The sequence below is a fragment of the Urocampus carinirostris genome, chromosome 4, assembly GCF_059441175.1.
Source record: "Urocampus carinirostris isolate Australia breed hairy pipefish chromosome 4, RoL_Ucar_1.0, whole genome shotgun sequence".
Taxonomy (NCBI): domain Eukaryota; kingdom Metazoa; phylum Chordata; class Actinopteri; order Syngnathiformes; family Syngnathidae; genus Urocampus; species Urocampus carinirostris.
This window is the reverse complement of record NC_142352.1, coordinates 12,187,200-12,204,931: the sequence shown is the minus strand read 5'-3', so window position 1 is coordinate 12,204,931 and position 17,732 is coordinate 12,187,200. Positions and strand designations below refer to the sequence as shown.

Genomic DNA, 17,732 nt, shown 5'->3' with positions numbered 1-17,732 from the left:
GCTTCAAAATGTAGGCAACTTCCTCCTTCGTGGTAGAGAGTGGACGAAAAAAAAGCGATCCAACCATTTTCTCAACCGCATCAAGCTTTCTTATTCCACTTTCGTTTCAAAAGAAGGGGCTCGCCTCTTCCTTACACTTTGCAACAACCATATTGAATGGATGCACGAGATATTAAACAATAAAGAGGTCAAAGTTCTTCACGTGCTGGAGATACAGTATAGAATGTGTACACACGAACTAGGTAGAGGAAGCCGGATTTCTTCTTCTTGAATGTTCTTACTGCATTGTCAGAAAATGTTGCCGATTTCATTATTTATAATTATAGGATATTTTTACCTTAAAAAAAAAATTATTAACATTCTTACCGCATTGTCAGCTAATTTCAATTTTGTTTTTCTTTCTAATTTTACAATATTTTCACTGAATTTCAATAGCATAAGTATACTGTCATTGCAAAAAAAATGTAATCTTAGACCATTGTTACGAAATGTTTTTCTTCTATATCGTTTTTATTTTAATTTATAACTAGTTTACACTCTTTTAGGGGAAAAAATCTTACTCCATTTTCACAAAATGTTTACTGACATTTATAGCCCTCCACTAAGGTTTTTTTTTTCCCAAATACTTTTACTTTAATTTATGACTAAATGGTCTTTTTAAAAGGCAAATTTGTCTTTTCTCTAATGTAATAAAAGAAAATCACAAGTTTTGGCAGGAAAAAAAAACGTAAATGACATGAAAATACATTTATGGCACTGAATGAGAAAACATCAGCAGTTTCTAAATTCTTTAAAGAAAAGGACTAAACATTTCCATAACCCTGAGAAAAAAAGTAAAGCCGCTATAATCCTGCATACAAAGTTCTTGTTTCTTTGTAGGTATATCCCTTATCGCTCGCAACCTTACCTTATTTGGCCACTCCCGGGTTCAGTTTTCATCTTTGCAGCTTTGGTCACTCATATAGACTTCCCCACGGGTTTACCTCATATCTCAACTGGTCCTCTTCCCTTTATTAGTACTCCCATCTCCTTGGTTCCTTGCAAGTTCGTTTTCTTCATTGTCAAGTCTGAAGCATCCTAATCTCAGCTTCATGTTCTTCCAGTGTACTAGATATCTACCTACCCTTTTGGATCACGGGTGCCACCTGATGAACTCTTGTAATGTTGCCTTTGTTGCTCAGGTTTACTGGAACCCCAAGTCTCATCTGCCTCTTGGATCACGACTGTTACCTCTGGTGTTCTAGATACTTTTATCTCGCTGCCTTACTCTACATGACTTTACTGCCTGGAAAAAAGCCCAACGTTTACTATGCTAATCTATGTTTCTGCACTGTGCTTCCAAACCACCCTGAGTGGGTTCCTAACAAAAGTGGAATATTTAGCAGTGCATATTCTAAACTTGCTTTGCTGTAAGCATGTCAAATTTACGGACCGCGGGCTGGGTTGGGCCAGTTGGATGATTCAAAACAGCCCACTACAAATTCCCGAGTGTGTCAAAAAAGAAGTGGTTCTCTAGTCCATTTCTATCAAAGAATATTTTAATGAATACAAACCAGTGAATACAACCTGATGAGTTGTTGGCGCGTCAGTTCTGCACAGTTCTGAGGTCATGGAATCAAATCCAGCTACCAGCCTTCCTGTACGGAGTTAGCATGTTCTCCTCATGCTTGCGTGGGTTTCCACCGGGCACTCCGGTTTCCTCTCACATTCCAAAACAACATGCATGTCAGCGTAATTGGCCGGTCCAAATTTTCCCTAGGTGTGAATGAGCCAGTAAATTTTATGTCTCTGTGTGTACTGTGACTGGCTGGCAACCAGTTCAGGGTGTCCCCTGCCCACTGCCCGAAGATGGCTTGGATGGGCTCCAGCACCCCCAAGACCCTACTGAGTGGAGATAATGGTTGGATGGATGAACGCAAACCAAATGCTTCCTCTGGCTCGAGGACAGTAAAGATAATACTCTCAGCTTGAGTAGGCCTAGCCTAGTAGTTTGATCTGATGTAATCTAATCTTATTGTCCCTGCAATGCCAAAAACTATTGTTTTGTATTTTTTTTTTTTTTATTTATTTCATTCGGGTACAACATTTAAGGCAAAACAAAATATTTCTTTCTGAGCTCCCGCTTCAGTTTGCATAGAGTGGTGGGTTTGTTCAGGTGTAAAACTGCATTCACTCAACTCTTAAAACAAAACAGTTACGCATACAGTGCCAAACATGAAAATTATTTTTTTTGCCCATTGTTTGTGTCATCCATGATTATTATTATAATAATGATATTAATATAATAAACTAAACATTTTGAGTTCAAATTATTTTACTCACCCGGCCCGCCTGAGAACAGAAAGTCTGGATCTAGCCATAGAGCAAAACTCTGTTTAACATCCCTGCTTTTAGAGTATTGTGGGTTTTTATTTTAAACTGTGTAAGAAGTGTAGTGGATGTTTCATCATTTGTAATATATTTCAAAAGAGGTAGAATAAGTTATTGTACTTTATTCACACAAAAGCATCACACGTCTTGCTTTTAACAATAGCTGAAAGCTACACACAGTATAGAAGGAGGAGAAACGCATACCTGGAAACAAAAAAGGATCATCACCAGTCAGTCTTGTTACATTTATATGCACACATTCTAATACATGGTACCAGAGACGAATGTTAGAGAATGGAGCACGGCGGCGCAGTGGTTAGCGCGTGTGCGGCACAGTTCTAAGGTCTTGGGAACCTCCTGTGTGGGTTCAAATCCAGCTACCGGACTTACTGTGCGGAGTTTATATGTTCTCCCCGTGCTTGCGTGGGTTTCCTCCGGGCGCTCCTGTTTCCTCCCACATTCCAAAGACATGCATTTCAGGTGGATTGGCCGGTCCAAATTGTCCCTAGGTGTGAATGAGCGAGCGAGTTGTCTGTCCCCGTGTGCCCTGCGATTGGCTGGCAACCAGTTCAGGGTGTCCCCTGCCCACTGCCCGATGATTGCTGGGATGGGCCCCGCGACCCTACTGAGGATAAGTGGTGTAGCTGATGAGACATTCTAATACAAAAACTCCTGTACTGATTATATCATTTCAGTAGTACCAGTATTTGGTGAGGGCATTATGTCGAGATCATTTCATATTTTTGTTTGGAGAACTTCCACAGAAAATCTTGTTAACTTTTTAATCCATCATGATTATAGCAAATGTATGTTTTCATATCTAGGGTGACTAAACGTCTCGGTTTTGAGCCTTGTGTCCTGAGCCGTTAGGCATTTTGATATTATTGTCGTACCAAAGTTAGAAACGATTGTACTTTTGGGGGAGGTCAGTCCGCAAGGCAATGGTGGTACGTGCTTGTCAATCACACACTACAGTACATTTAAGGTATTTGGGTGAAAATCACCGTTTTGCCATCAAAAAGGTTGACCGGGAGATTTCCTAGAATGAAGGCGTGTGAGGTAGTGTGTTTGAATTGAAATCAGTGTCATTGGCGCAGGAAGAAGTACTGTATTCATCAGGTGTAACCCGCATTCGATTTTATCTCATCATTATCATTCCTAAGACTTAAAAAGTGGTCGGCGGCGCCCTCTGTTGGCTGCGGCTGCATCGGCTCGCTACAACGGGTCAGGTGCAATCGACATTTCGTTCTGTGTACATTGTTACACAGAATGACAATACAAGGAAATTATTATTATTATTATTATTATATATTTTTTTCATGGTACCAGAGACGAATGTTAGAGAATGGAGACAAACAAACTTGAAAAAGCACCAAAAATAGCACGACAGGGGTAAACGACTCTTTGATGTATCTGGTCATGAATCAATCTCTAAAGGATCTGAAATAAATACTTGCCGTAAATTCCAGGCTATAAGCCGCTACTTTTTCCCCAAACCTTCAACCCTGCGGCTTATTCAGTGATGCGGCCAATTTATGTCATTTTTCTAACAGCCGCCAGCGGCGCTCGAGTACAAGAGGTAAGATTTAGACCGGTGGACTATATGCGCAGAGGAAGACTGCAACTTCTTAGCTTCTGCACAAATTAAATTAGCGTAGACATATCCTCATTATGCAAATTGCAAAAAGAAAGGCACATGACGTAGCTTTCAAGCTGAAAGCAAACGAGCAGTCTGATAGAGAAGGAAACAGAGCTACTGCACGTAAACTTCAATTTGCGAGCGTGTTGCCAGCGTGTTTTGGAGTAAGGGAGCGTGGGACGACGTCTATATGACCAAGTCTCTTTCCCATACTGGGGAAAACGACTTTGATGACGTCAATTATAAGGAGGGAGATGAGAACAGTTTACCTTGATTTCTACAAGTAGAGTATATATTTTTTAACAGACCCGATTACTGAGATGCGAGCGTGTTGCTAGTAGCGTTTTGCTACCCTTCACAGGCACGGTTTGAGATGAAAGTTATAATATTATTATTAAAGCTTTGAAAACTCTCTCGGTGTACCGTCTTTCTTTGTAAATTTGTGTAACCGATGTATATTATGTATTTGCACCTGTATATTTTTGTAATGTATTTATTTGAGACACTTATTCTGATATGTTTTGCGAATTTAAAAAAAGGGGCCGAGCATACCCGGGCTGACGGGAAGTGGGGTAGAGGTGAGTGAGACCTGTTGTCGCGGCGGACAATAGTGGATATATATTTTTCCCACCCTTACCTTTGGAAATAAAGACTTTTTTTCCTTGGATTAGTTTCAACGGGCACCCGGACTCTGCAGGTCTGCATCAAATTTTAAGTACCGGTATCATTTTCTGTTTATTTTGTCGGCTGTGGTTTTTAAATTGTGTCCTTTATATTCAGTTACAATCACGGGGCTCAAAGCCGGGTTCGGGCTAATTTTGTGATTGTGTTACATGTTTAAATGTGGGCGCATGCGGCTTATATACAGGTGCGGCTTGTGTAAGTGCAAAATCGGTTTTCCTCTTTAAATGTGGTGGGTGCAGCTTATAATCAGGTGCGCTCTATAGTCCGGAGTTTATGGTAGTAAATTTGATGTTGTATTTGTTCAATACATGATTTGAATCTTGGTCGCATGGATTCAACAGCGTTTGTCACTTTCAATTCTCGGTTGAAACTGAGAAAAAGGCCAACAAAATGTTACACTGATTTGAAATCAAATTTCAGGGGGTGCACGTTATACACGAATAAATACGGTATTTCCGTCACACCATTTTAAAGCCCTACCTCATTTTGAGCCTGAATAATTCATATAAAACATTTAAAACATATACTGTTTCCATAGTGTAGTGGTTATCACACTCGCCTTACACGCAGTAGGTCCCAGGTTCAAAAACCCGGTGGTGAAATATACTGGTTTTGGGGCGGCAGTACCTCAGGAGGTGAAGCGCTCGTCTTGGGATCAAGAGGACGCAGGTTCGATTTCCGGCTCCTCCTCGTTATATGTCGAAATGTCCTTAGGCAAGACACTGAATCACTAATGCCCCCTATGAGCTTGCATGGCTGATGCTTCTATCGGTTAGTTAGTGTGTGTAAAAGGGAAAGTGTGAAGCACATTGTAAAGAGCTTTGGGAGGTCTTCATTGACTTGAAAAGCGCTATAAATGCAGAACATTTAGAACATACTTTAAATCGCCAGAAGGAGTTTGTATACCAACACATAAACTGAATTTGTTTACTGTAATGATACTTTTGTCCACATGGTTTATCTGTACCCTGCCATGTCATCTTTGACATATCTTATTTTTACCTAGGGCGTAGTTTTGGCATGGACCGAGGGGACATGTCCCGACCAATTTCGAGCAATCATTGTCTCATCTCATCTCATCTCATTAGCCGTACCGCTTATCCTCATTAGGGTCGCGGGGGGGCTGGAGCCCATCCCAGCAATCATCGGGCAGTGGGCAGGGGACACCCTGAACTGGTTGCCAGCCAATCGCAGGGCACACGGGGACAGACAACTCACTCGCTCATTCACACCTAGGGACAATTTGGACCGGCCAATTCACCTGAAATGCATGTTTTTGGAATGTGGGAGGAAACCGGAGTGCCCGTTGGAAACCCACGCAAGCACGGGGAGAACATACAAACTCCGCACAGGAAGTCTGGAGCTGGATTTGAACCCACGACAGGTTCCCATGACATGAACTGTGCCGCACAAGCGCTAACCACTGCGCCGCCGTGCTGCCCAGCAATCATTGTTTTACCACCAATATTCTGCAACCACTTAAAACCACTATGTCCCCAGTAATGTCAAGATCAAAACAAAACCCTTACTTTGAACTATGGTTCCTAGGCTGTTGGGTGCTGTGCGTGTGAGCTAGTATGCCTTCGAACATGCATGAGCGAGCAAGGTTTGCTTTTGGGTTGTATCTGTACTTGCGCTAATAGCCCAAAGCCTTCAAGAAACCTCTTGACAATCAGGAACCGGACATTAAAGGAAGGGTAAATTGCTATTACCGTAAATTCCGGACTATAAGCCGCTACTTTTTTCCCAAATGTTCAACCCCGCGGCTTATTCAGTGATGCGGCCAATTTATGTATTTTTTCTAACAGCCGCCAATGGCGCTCGAGTACAAAAGGTAAGATTTAGACCGGTGGAATATATGCGAGTGTGTTGCTAGCGTGTTTTTTTAAAAAAAGAAGCACAGGACGACGTCTATATGACAAAGTCTCTTTCCCATAATGAGGAAGACAAGTTTAATGACGTCAGTTATAAGAAGCAAGATGAGCACGGTTTACCATGATTTTTACAAGTACCGAATTTTTTTTAACAGACCCGTTACCTTGTGTTGCGAGCGTGTTCCTAGTAGCGTTTTGCTACCCTTCACAGACACGGTTTGGGATGAAAGTTATATTATTATTAAAGCTTTGAAAACTCTCGGTGTACCGTCTTTCTTTGTAAATATGTGTAACCATGTATAATATGTATTTGCAACTGTATATTTTTGTAATGTATTTATTTTAAAGACTTATTCTGATATGTTTTCCACGGGCGAATCAAAAAGAAGGGGCGAATACAACGGGGGCTGACGGGAAGTGGAGTAAAGGTGAGACGTGTTTGTGGACGCAGCGGACAATAGTGGATATATATTTTTCCCACCCTTACCTTTGGAAATATACATTTTTTTTCCTTGGATTATGTTCATCGGGACCCGGACTCTGCAGGTCTGCGTCATATCTTAAGTACTGGTATCATTTTACGTTCAATTTGTTGGCTGTTGTTTTTGGACTGTGTACTTCATATTCAGTTACAATTGCGGGACTCAAAGTCGGGTTTGGGTTGATTTCGTGATTGTATTACATGTTTTAATGTGGGCGCATGCGGCTTATATACAGGTGTGGCTAGTGTAAGTACAAAAGCGGTTATCCTCTTAAAATGTGGTGGGTGCGGCTTATAATCAGGTGCGCTCTATAGTCCGGAATTTACAGTAAATAAAGTAAAAATATCATCGGGATTCAGTCAGTGTTCCCCTCTAAGCTGCGCGCGTGCGCAATTGCGCACTGCTCGCACATTCTCAGCGCACAAGAAAATCTAGCCAGCGCACAAAAATGAGGGCTCAAAATTACTAATTAAGAAGCGACTTAGGTCAAAGTTACAGTGCATGAAGGTAAAAATACACGGGTTCCCCTGACGTGTCCTAAATGCGGTATTTTGAAGTCGAGTCGAAGTAGAACGAAGTTGAGTAAAGATAGTAGAGTTTGGCAAGAACCGGCTTCTTCGGCTCGGCTCACTAAAAGGAACCGGCTCTTTCGGGTCCTAAACGGCTCTTCTGGTTGTTTTTGCTACTTTAATCCCAACATGACCAAATATTATGTAAAATTATGCACAAAACGACTTAAAAGAAGGGGGGAATAGATCAAAAAAGAAAAAAACACCAAAATGAAAAAGTAGTGAAAAGCTGAGAAAAAAAGAAACATAGGAAGAGAAAAAAAAGAAAATAAAGAAACGTAGGAAAAAAGTAACAGCTCGGAAAAAATAAACACAATGAGATTTTTTTGAAAGGAATTTCAAAAAAAAGTAGAAAAAAACATGGGAAAAAGTTTGTTGCATTCAAATAATTTCCAATTATTACAAGTGAATCTTGTTGCCAACATTGTACTTCCACTAAAAAATGTGATTAAGTACAGTTCTGTATCTTGCAACCGACTAAATAAGCCCCCAAAAATGTAAATATTATGCGACAAAATATATCAGGAAATAAATAAAAATGGATATCTTGTGAAAGAATTGTAAGAACAAACGACGTTTGTAGGCCGTACAACCTTTGCATTAGTACATGAGTCAATTCGTTCAATAGAGAAAAATAATTTTGCATTGCCGGAAACTCAGCAAAATGTCACTTGATGTCAAGGTTTGGACATGTTTGATAATGAATTATCTTGCCCCACTTGGGATTATGGTTGCTCACTGTTGTTTCAAGCGTTGCTCACCGACTTTGTGTGAACGCTCAGACCCGTGGAAAATTAGAGGGAACATTGGATTCAGTCATTTTTTGCAAATGGAATGGAACCTGATGTAATAACGGTATCAGTATGTGGTATAAGTATCAGTAACTACTCAAGGTTTAGGTATCGTATCATTGACCATTCTATGACAATTTGGTGTTATGCAGTGAGCCTCATCAGAAAATCTGGCCACGATAAACATAACTTGATGTCTACGTAGTCGGCATCTCCTTAGCTCAAAGACTCCCGGGTGTGTCTGCCCTGACACAAGATCCTGCTGGCTCCCCTGAGCTCAACTTTAATTAAAAATCCTTCCGGCGTCGGCCGTGCCGCGACCCGGGGCCAGAGAACTCTGCGGATTTGCATCGGTGGCCGAGTTGAGCCAAGGGCCGAGCGAGGGGAGAGCTTTTGAAAGCAGAGACATGACAGCTGAGGAGGAAACATGTGTGAGACATGTTTGTTTTGCATTTAGCCCCTGAGCACAGCTGTGTGCACTGTCCTTTTCCCAGAACACCCGTGACACAGAACAAACCCTCAGCGAAACCAAGGGGGCCCCCGCGTCACGAAGACAATCCTCTCACATTTGATATATGGACGTTACAGTCCAGATGATGTCCTGCATATGCCTTGGATTTCAACCAAAGGCTAAAAACTGGATGTAATTTGGACAAGTCTGGTGTGACGTGCTCTGCTGACGGATTTTAGCCTGCTGCATTGCACGTCTTTCACCAGCTGACACGGGCTGCAAATGTGGTTCCGTTTTCAACGGTTACTGTGCCCGAAGCTCTTCGGACAAGGTATAAACTTTGTGCCCTGCAACTCTTGCACACAAAACACCTTTAATTTATTTATTATTCAGCCAATATCAACCATCAACATGATATCTACCGGAAATCATTTTGTCACGCGAAGCTATCGACGTGACTCGTCGTCTTCGATCGGCGCTGGGTTTTTAGACCCAACTGCTGTGTTGGGAGTCATTAGGTGACCAAACCCCCAATTCCAACCTTTAATGCCGAGCGCCAAGCAGGGAGGCAATGGGTACCAATGTTGTAAGACTTAGGTATGACTCGGCCGAGGCTTGAACCAGCGACCTCCCAGTCTCGGAGCGGGCGCCCTACCATCTAGGCTACCGAGCTGGTTTCTAACATAACATCTGCTATGCAAGGTGATTCCAAAAGTCTTTGGCAAATTTTTACATTGAGTATCTCAGAAAGTCCCCCATCAATGTTCCCTCTAAGCTACGTGTGTGCGCAATTGCGCACTGCCCAGAGCTTTTCTGCGCACAAGAAAATCTAGCCAGCTCACAAAAATCAGGGCTCGAAATTGAGAATTACGAAGCGAATTAAGTCAAAGTTACAGTGCATGAAGCGAAAAATACAAGGGTTCCCCTGACGTTGTGTTCTAAATGCGGTATTTTGAAGTCAAGGTTGAAGTAGAAAGAAGTTGAGTAAAGTCAGTAGAGTTTTTTGAGAACCGGCTTCTTCGGCTCGGCTCACTAAAAAACGGCTCTTTTGGGTCCCAAATGGCTCTTCAGGTTGTTTTTGCTTCTTTAATCCCTACACAACCAATTGTTATCTAAATTTATGCACAAAAAAACTTAAAGAGAGGGAGGGTGGGGGCTATGGCGCAATAGACAAAAAATGAAAAAATTACCAAAATGAAAAAGTAGTGACGAGTTGGGGAAAAAGAAAAAAAAGAGAAAAAAAGAGCAGGAAAAAGTCAGAAAAAAAGAAGCAAATAAAAGGAAAAAGGAAATAGAGAACAAATAAGCAAAAAACAAAAGAACAGCTGGGAAAAAATAAACACAATAAGATTTCTTTTTAAAGGAATTTAAAGAAAGTAGAAACAACAGGGAAAAAGAAGAAAAAGTTTGTGTTGCATTTAAATAATTTCCATTTATATCAAGTCAATCTTGTTGCCAACGTTGAACTTCCACGAAAAATGTTATTGTATCAGGTTCTGTATCATAGAGCTGACTAAATAAGCCCTCAAAAATGTTAGTATTATGCGACAAAAGATACCAGGGAAAAAAAATGGAAATCTTGTGAAAGAATTGTAAAAACAAATGACGTTTGTAGGCCACACAACCTTTCCAATAGTACACTAGTCAATTCATTCAAAAGTGAAAAATAATTTCGCATTGCCGGAAACTCAGCAAAATGTAACTTGATGTCAAGTTTTGGACATGTTTGATAACGGATCAGTTGCCACACTTGGGATTGCTGTTGCTCACTGTTGTTTCAAGCATTGCTCACCGACTTTGTGTGAACGCTCAGGCCCGTGGAAAATTACAGGGAACATTGTCCCCCATCATTATTCGTTTGTCTTCATAGGTTACTAGGTCGGACAACAGTTCAGAGAATTCATCTAAGAAAACTGAGTATGGTCCTGGTGCGCGAGAATTAATTGCTACATAAATTGACATTAAAGAGGACCGCATAACAAGACCCTCGAACGCCTTAGAATTATTAAAGGAACGGGGAGTAGGTTTGAGTATTTTTTTTCAGAAATTAGCGCAACACCGCCACCCTTCTTCAAAGAGCGTGCTACATGACAGCTCACGTAGTCTTGAGGAGAAGACTCATTTAACTGTAAATACTCATCCGGTCTCAACCAAGTTTCACACTGACCAATCAGGTTAAGTTTGTGATCACGAATAAGAGCACCAACAAGAAGAGCTTCAGGAGCAAGCGATCTAATATTTAGAAGACCAAATTTTAGCTTTGCTGAATCTTTGTAGAAATCGTCACAAGATGTCGCCGTTCAGGCGTGTTGAGTCTCAGGCGTCGGTTGACGGGCAAGATCCATGAAGAAATATTGGTGGAATTAGGCACAATTCCATCATCTTCGTGTCCTTCTCTGCCGTTTTGCCGATGTAGCTTCCTTAGCTATAGCATATGAATAACCTATATTTTATGTTGACAATATCTGTGTACTATTTGCCCTCATGTAGGTTTTAGATCAGGAGATGGTGTCATAATAGTCTGTAGTTTGCAATAGTCTTTAACTGTGCAGCCCTTTGAGACTCTTTGGGATTAAGGGCTATACAAATAAACATGACTTGACTTGACTATCAATGATGCAAAAACACATCTGCTAAATACAGAAAGCCCGTAATCTGAATTTTGGGAATTTTTTGGAATGTTCAAAGATGTTCAATGTACGCACACATCAAGCCGGTAGTCAAATTCTTGTCAGACGCGTCCCAGCATTTTATTTCCAATGGGCAGCACGGCGGCGCAGTTCTGAGGTCGTGGGAACCTCCTGCGTGGGTTCAAATCCAGCTCCCGGCCTTACTGTGCGGAGTTTGTATGTTCTCCCCGTGCTTGCGTGGGTTTCCTCCGGGCACTCCGGTTTCCTCCCACATTCCAAAGACATGCATTTCAGGTGAATTGGCCGGTCCAAATTGTCCCTAGGTGTGACTGAGCGAGTGAGTTGTCTGTCCCCGTGTGCCCTGCGATTGGCTGGCAACCAGTTCAGGGTGTCCCCTGCCCACTGCCCGATGATTGCTGGGATGGGCTCCAGCACCCCGCGACCCTACTGAGGATAAGTGGTGCAGCTAATGAGATGAGATGAGATGAGGTTCCAACAGCTTCTGTTATTCGTGCCTCGATCTTATTTACATCTCTTGGAATAGGAAGAACATAAACAATTATTTCACAAATCCCCCAGTAAAAGAAATTGCATGGTGTGTGATATGAAGATGTGGGTGGCCATGACATGAGATTGTGATCATTCTCCTCGGACTGTCTGGCAGTGTTGTGTTCAGAAACTGTCTGACCCTGAGGCTCCAGTGTGTCGCCATAGAACAAATAATGGAAGCAACTATTGACAATACAAGGCTGGGACGCGTTTGGCTAGAATTTAACGATCAGCTTGATGTGTGTCGTGGAACCAATGGTGCTCACATTGAACATCTTTGAACAATCCATGTCAGAATTAGGATTACAAGCTTTCTGAATTTACCAGATTTGTTTTTAACATCATTAATATTTTGTGAGATAATCAACATAAAAATCTGACCAATACTTTTGGAACACCCTGTATTTCTCTTCAGGTGTCTGGGTGGAGTGGAATTCTCAGACTTTCCAGAGTGGATTTGGGCAGTGCTCTTTACTAATTTTTCATTGGTAGATTTTTAGTTGTTCGAAAAGCATGCTGGTTTTTCGGGGCGTTTTTTCTTGCCCTCATATTGGTTTCACGTCAGAGGGGGGGGGGGATTTTTTAAGGGTTATTGTTCTATCTTCTTTATTCATTATCCGTTATCGGTCAGTTCATAATACACTACAAAGCCTAGGAGCCGGGACTCTTACTCTCAGCCAAAAGGCCAAGCTAAGGTCCTAGCCCTAAAGCTGCGATCATTGCGAATGCACCGTTCCCGGAGGTACTGCAATACCGGGCCGATGCGTGGAGTGGACAGAGCAAGCTCTTGTTCCATCTCCGGATTGCAAAAATCAGTCTTGATTCATTCAATTATGGCTTTAATTCCACAACTGTAACTACAAAGATAGTACACAATTCTAAAACCACAGAATAGTGGTCTGTGCAGACCTTTGTTACTTAATGTGATTAAGGGCTACACAATTAAATGTGACTTGATACTGAATTTGGTTGTCGTGGTATAGCATGACCATGTGGGACTTGATACATTATTTGCAGGTAAATTGGTGGCACAGTTGAACTTCGGACTTGAGGCATCTGTGTTGTTAGTTGGAGATTAACAAGTATCATAGGCCAGCATTGAGGACAATGAAAAGGTGCTTATTGTGTTTTCAGTTGAAAAAGACACTGAAGAGTCTCATATCTCAGTTTTTAGCATGTTTCATCAATGACATCTATCCTTTGTTAAGGGCACACTGTGTAATATTTGACCATTATATGTCGCCGCTTGGGCAGCACGGCAGCACAGTGGTTAGCGCGTGTGCGGCACAGTTCTGAGGTCTCGGGAACCTCCTGTGTGGGTTCAAATCCAGCTAACGGACTTCCTGTGCGGAGTTTGTATGTTCTCCCCGATGCTTGCGTGGGTTTTCTCCGGGAACTCCGGTTTCCTCCCACATTCCAAAGACATATTTCAGGTGGATTGGCCGGTCCAAATTGTCCCTAGGTGTGAATGAATGAGCGAGTTGTCTGTCCCTGTGTGCCCTGCGATTGGCTGGCAACCAGTTCAGGGTGTCCCCTGCCCACTGCCCAATGATTGCTGGGATGGGCTCCAGCACCCCCAAGACCCTACTGAGGATAAGCGGTGCAGCTAATGATCTGCATTTATATAGTGCCTTTCAAGTCAAGACTTCCAAAAGCGCTTTACAGTGTGCTTCACATTTCCCAATAGCGGCCGTGCAGCCATGTAAGGCGCTAACCTGCTTATTGGGGGCATTAGGGGTTCAGTGTCTTACCCAAGGACATTTTGACATGTAACACGGAGGAGCCGGGATTCGAACTGCGATCTCTTGATCCCAGGACGAGCGCTCTACCTCCTCAGCCACTGCCACCCCCTAATGAGATGAGATGAGATGTCGCCGCTTTGGTTTGTGTAAACGAAATCAAGTGCTCAAAAAACAGCAAGAAGATAAGAAACTACGGAGACTTTATGTCATAAAAACGCGCCATTTTTCTTCTTTTTTTCGCCTTTTACAAGATTTTTGGGGGTAGTGGTAGCAGCAAGAGGGTGGACAATCATGTCAGCTCCCTTTGGGTTAGCCTCGTGTTTTTTAAAATAAATCCAAATGTCTTGACTCTTCCAGTACTTAAAAAAAATGATAGTTCTTGTATTTTTGTTTATTATTCTAATCATTGTTTTTTTTTTAAGAAATGAATATTTTAAACCACAACGAAGCACTAAACAATAGACGAATACCCTTTAAACTAAAATGAAGGAAAGTAAGGCATGGGTACAGTGACCAGATTCTCGAAATGAAAATCAGTTTCATTAATTTTATTCCTTAAATGTTTCATATTTTCTAAACAGCCAATCTTTGGTTGCACATATGCTCAAATGCTAATGCTAAATGCTAGCTTGGTTGGCTGTTTAACAGCACTCATCAGGTCAGTGCGCTCACAAATTTTTTGGAACTGTTTTTTTCTCAGGTTGTGTTGTTTACATCAAGCTATATGTTGTTAAAATGATAATATACTGTCGGAGAGTTCCCCTTTTGTTGTCTGAACAGTCAGTAGCGATTTCAGGGAAGACTACATTTCCCATGAATCTTAGAAGTGAAATCAGGAAGTAGTTCTTCTTCCGACAATGATGTACTTCGTAGGTAATTCTGTCCTGTTATAAATTAGATAAGTGGTTGGCAGACCGCAAGAGAAACCCCTATAAAGATCTAGGACCTTAGTCCCTTGAGGCTTAGGTTTTCCATTCCTGCATTAAATGCAGATAGTCATGGGACAAAGATATAAAATTGGGAAAAAAAATCGCTTCATAGTGCTGAAACTTGTGTGATTGACATGCACCGGACCCTTCCCCCCAAATTACATTTTACACAGGGTTGGGTAGGGTTACTTTAACTTGATTACTTTCAATTACTTTTGGATTACTCCAATACCAAATGTAATAATAAAAGACAAAAGAAACTAAGTATGAATAAAATGATGACTCACAACACGTGGTAAGCTTTCTCTCCTGGCTTTGATCTCTGGCAAAACGAACATAAAATGCGACAGAAACAAAATGAAAATAAATCCGAACAGCTTGCCAACATCATTTTTGCCGTTACATGTATTCCGTTACTCCCCAAGCCTGCACAAAATATAGTCATTTTATTTATATTTAGCTTCTTTTGTCTTTTATTAGCATATTTGGTATTGGAGAAATCCAAAAGTAATTGGAAGTAATCAAGTTAAAGTAACCCTACCTAAACCTGATTTTACACAATGTAAAAAATATACAGATCTTTTGGTCACCCTGGTCATCCTTGCATAGTTTTGACAATTAAAAATGTCACTGTTTGCAGGGTTTCTACACCTTTTTCATGGCCAAATTCAAGCACTTTCAAGGACTTTTAGTGAATCATGTCTTTTGCAGAGCCAGAAATATAACTGTGATTCGAATTTGTGATTTTTACACTTTATTTTGGGAAAAATCCCTCCCCAGATTTTTGGTAAAAATGACTGTAATATGTAGCGGTTGCTTAAATTTTCAGTTGCAGGAAGTTTCCAGTTGCTTAATAACTAGCTTAGTTTTTTGCATTTGCAATTTTTTCATAATAAGTGTCCTTAATTGATACATAATCCTTGCTCTAGTACGCATTTGATAGAGCCCTGTTTTGGTGTAGCATGCACTTGTCCTCTTGGGCGTGACCTGTAGGTGGCGATGACACTTCGTAGGACAATGTTGTATAAACTAATGCCTGCTGCAGTTAATATCGAGGGAAGAAGAAATGCAATGACAAAGCGAAGCAACTAGAAAGCAATATCGGCGTCAATTTTAAGCAGACAATTTCAAGCATTTACGAGCACTTAACCCAAAATCCGAGCACTTTTTAATCCTTGAAAACACAATATTAAAATCAAGCATTTTCATGGATTTCAAGCACCTGTACGAACCCTGTGTTTGCTTTGAGGCAACAGAACTATTCCTGTAGCAGAATCGTTTTAGAGAAGATAATTTGTTTGAATTCCATGTCAAAGATGCTGTTTTAGATTATACATTAAATTAAAAAACAACTTCCCATATTGATTCTTGATTTAAAAGCAAATACCGCACAAATGGATGAACTCAAAAATTTTAAATAATAATAATAAAGGAGCACCTGAACCACACTGTACAAAAAATCTTCCTGTATTTTAGCAAATAGTGCATGTATTAGGATGAGAAGAAAAAGGAAAACAAATCATGAAATCACCAGTACTGTACCATAGAGGTAAGATCTTAAGCCCGAGCTTGGCCTGAAATGTCAATCATTATGTTCGGGTGGGGCTGGGCTTCTCTCTTGCTGTCTTTGTTTTTTAATTATCCTCCCGTCATACTTCTGTTTCTTTTTCTTTGTGGAGGACACATGGCGGCGCGGGTGCTCACAGTCAAGGGTGTTCGGCGGTGCTGTCTGAAACAGAAGCGGGCGGCGGTGGAGGGGGGATGGGCGGTGTCGGCCAAAATCACACTTCCTCCTCCTGAGTCCTCACAAATAAAATATGAACATTCGGGTTTGCTTCAGGGCAGCACGGCGGCGCAGTGGTTAGCGCGTGTGCGGCACAGTTCTGAGATCCTGAAATCAAACCTGTGTGGAGTTTGCATGTTCTCCCCGTGCTTGCGTTGGTTTCCTCCGGGCACTCCTGTTTCCTCCCACATTCCAAAAACATGCATGTTAGGTTAATTGGCCAGTTCAAATTGTCCCTAGGTGAGAATGAGCGAGTGTGTTGCTAGTCTCTGTGTGCCCTGCGACTGGCTGGCAACCAGTTCAGGGTGTCCCCTGCCCACTGCCTGAAGATAACTGGGATGGGCTCTGGCACTCCCGTGACCCTACTGAGGATAAGCGGTGCAGATAATGGATGGATGGATGGGTTTGCATCAAATCAAGTTTATCGGTCAGGCTTGCATTTGTTCTTCTATACCTGGGGGCCTAAATTGGGTTAGGCTGGATTTGTTAAACCCAATCTTACCTCTACTGTACTCAGACATAGTTCCTTCCCTCCCCATCCACTTTGAAGGTTTCAAGTCTTTTCGAACTGCATTTGTCAGCAGCCTTCATCAAGGTAGGCACAGTCGCTGTTAGATTTTCAATCCTGTGCCTCGGCCCTGATCCGGGTCGACCGGGACATCAGCGGGGGCCATTGAAGACGGTCCCCTCGGGCATCATCACGAGGCCCAAGATATGGCAGCGCTGTGCTCTTTGGCCTTCATGCGCAGGGAGGCAATACTGGAGGACTTGCGGTCGGGATCCATGTTGAGTTCGAAGGCGTTGAGGCCCGCCGCCATCCCGGGCGAAGCGCCGTAGAGGCTCCCCATGTGAGCTCCGGGGCTGGGGACGCCCAGGAACTCGGACACCCCACTGGCCGAGTGGGGAGTCATGCAGGGGGTCACAGTGTCACAGGGAACCACGCAGCCGGGAACGGGTGATGCCGCGCTGCTGCCGCTGATCCAGGATGGGTTTTGAATCTGAAGCAAGACAACAAAAGCTTTTAGTAATGGCTCATGACCCAAAAATGGAATCAAATAGTATGGAATACTCTTTACTCTCAATGATTCCAATGTAGCTGACATTGACTAGACATGGCACTCCAGGATGAATAAGATAAACATGTAATAAAGACTGAACCGAGAAAGACTAGGTATGTCGTGAAAACTGATTCGCCAACAGCCCTGGTCGCTGATTGGCTCCCTGCCACTTTTTAAACCC

At 42.1% G+C, this 17,732-nt stretch overlaps 1 protein-coding gene and 1 pseudogene across 1 annotated transcript in view; both read right to left on the bottom strand.

Annotated features, from left to right (window-relative positions):
- Positions 1–12,759: 12,759 nt before the first annotated feature.
- Positions 12,760–12,938, bottom strand: LOC148366844 (U2 spliceosomal RNA; annotated as a pseudogene).
- A 3,176-nt stretch (positions 12,939–16,114) lies between these two features.
- LOC148366843 (homeobox protein aristaless-like 4) overlaps positions 16,115–17,732 on the bottom strand; it is a 53,418-nt gene continuing 51,800 nt past the window's right edge. Inside the window, exon 4 of the mRNA XM_088333169.1 lies at positions 16,115–17,491. Within this exon, the coding sequence (XP_088189295.1) occupies positions 17,192–17,491 (300 nt within the window). The 3' untranslated portion in view covers positions 16,115–17,191. The remainder of the gene's footprint in view (positions 17,492–17,732) is intronic.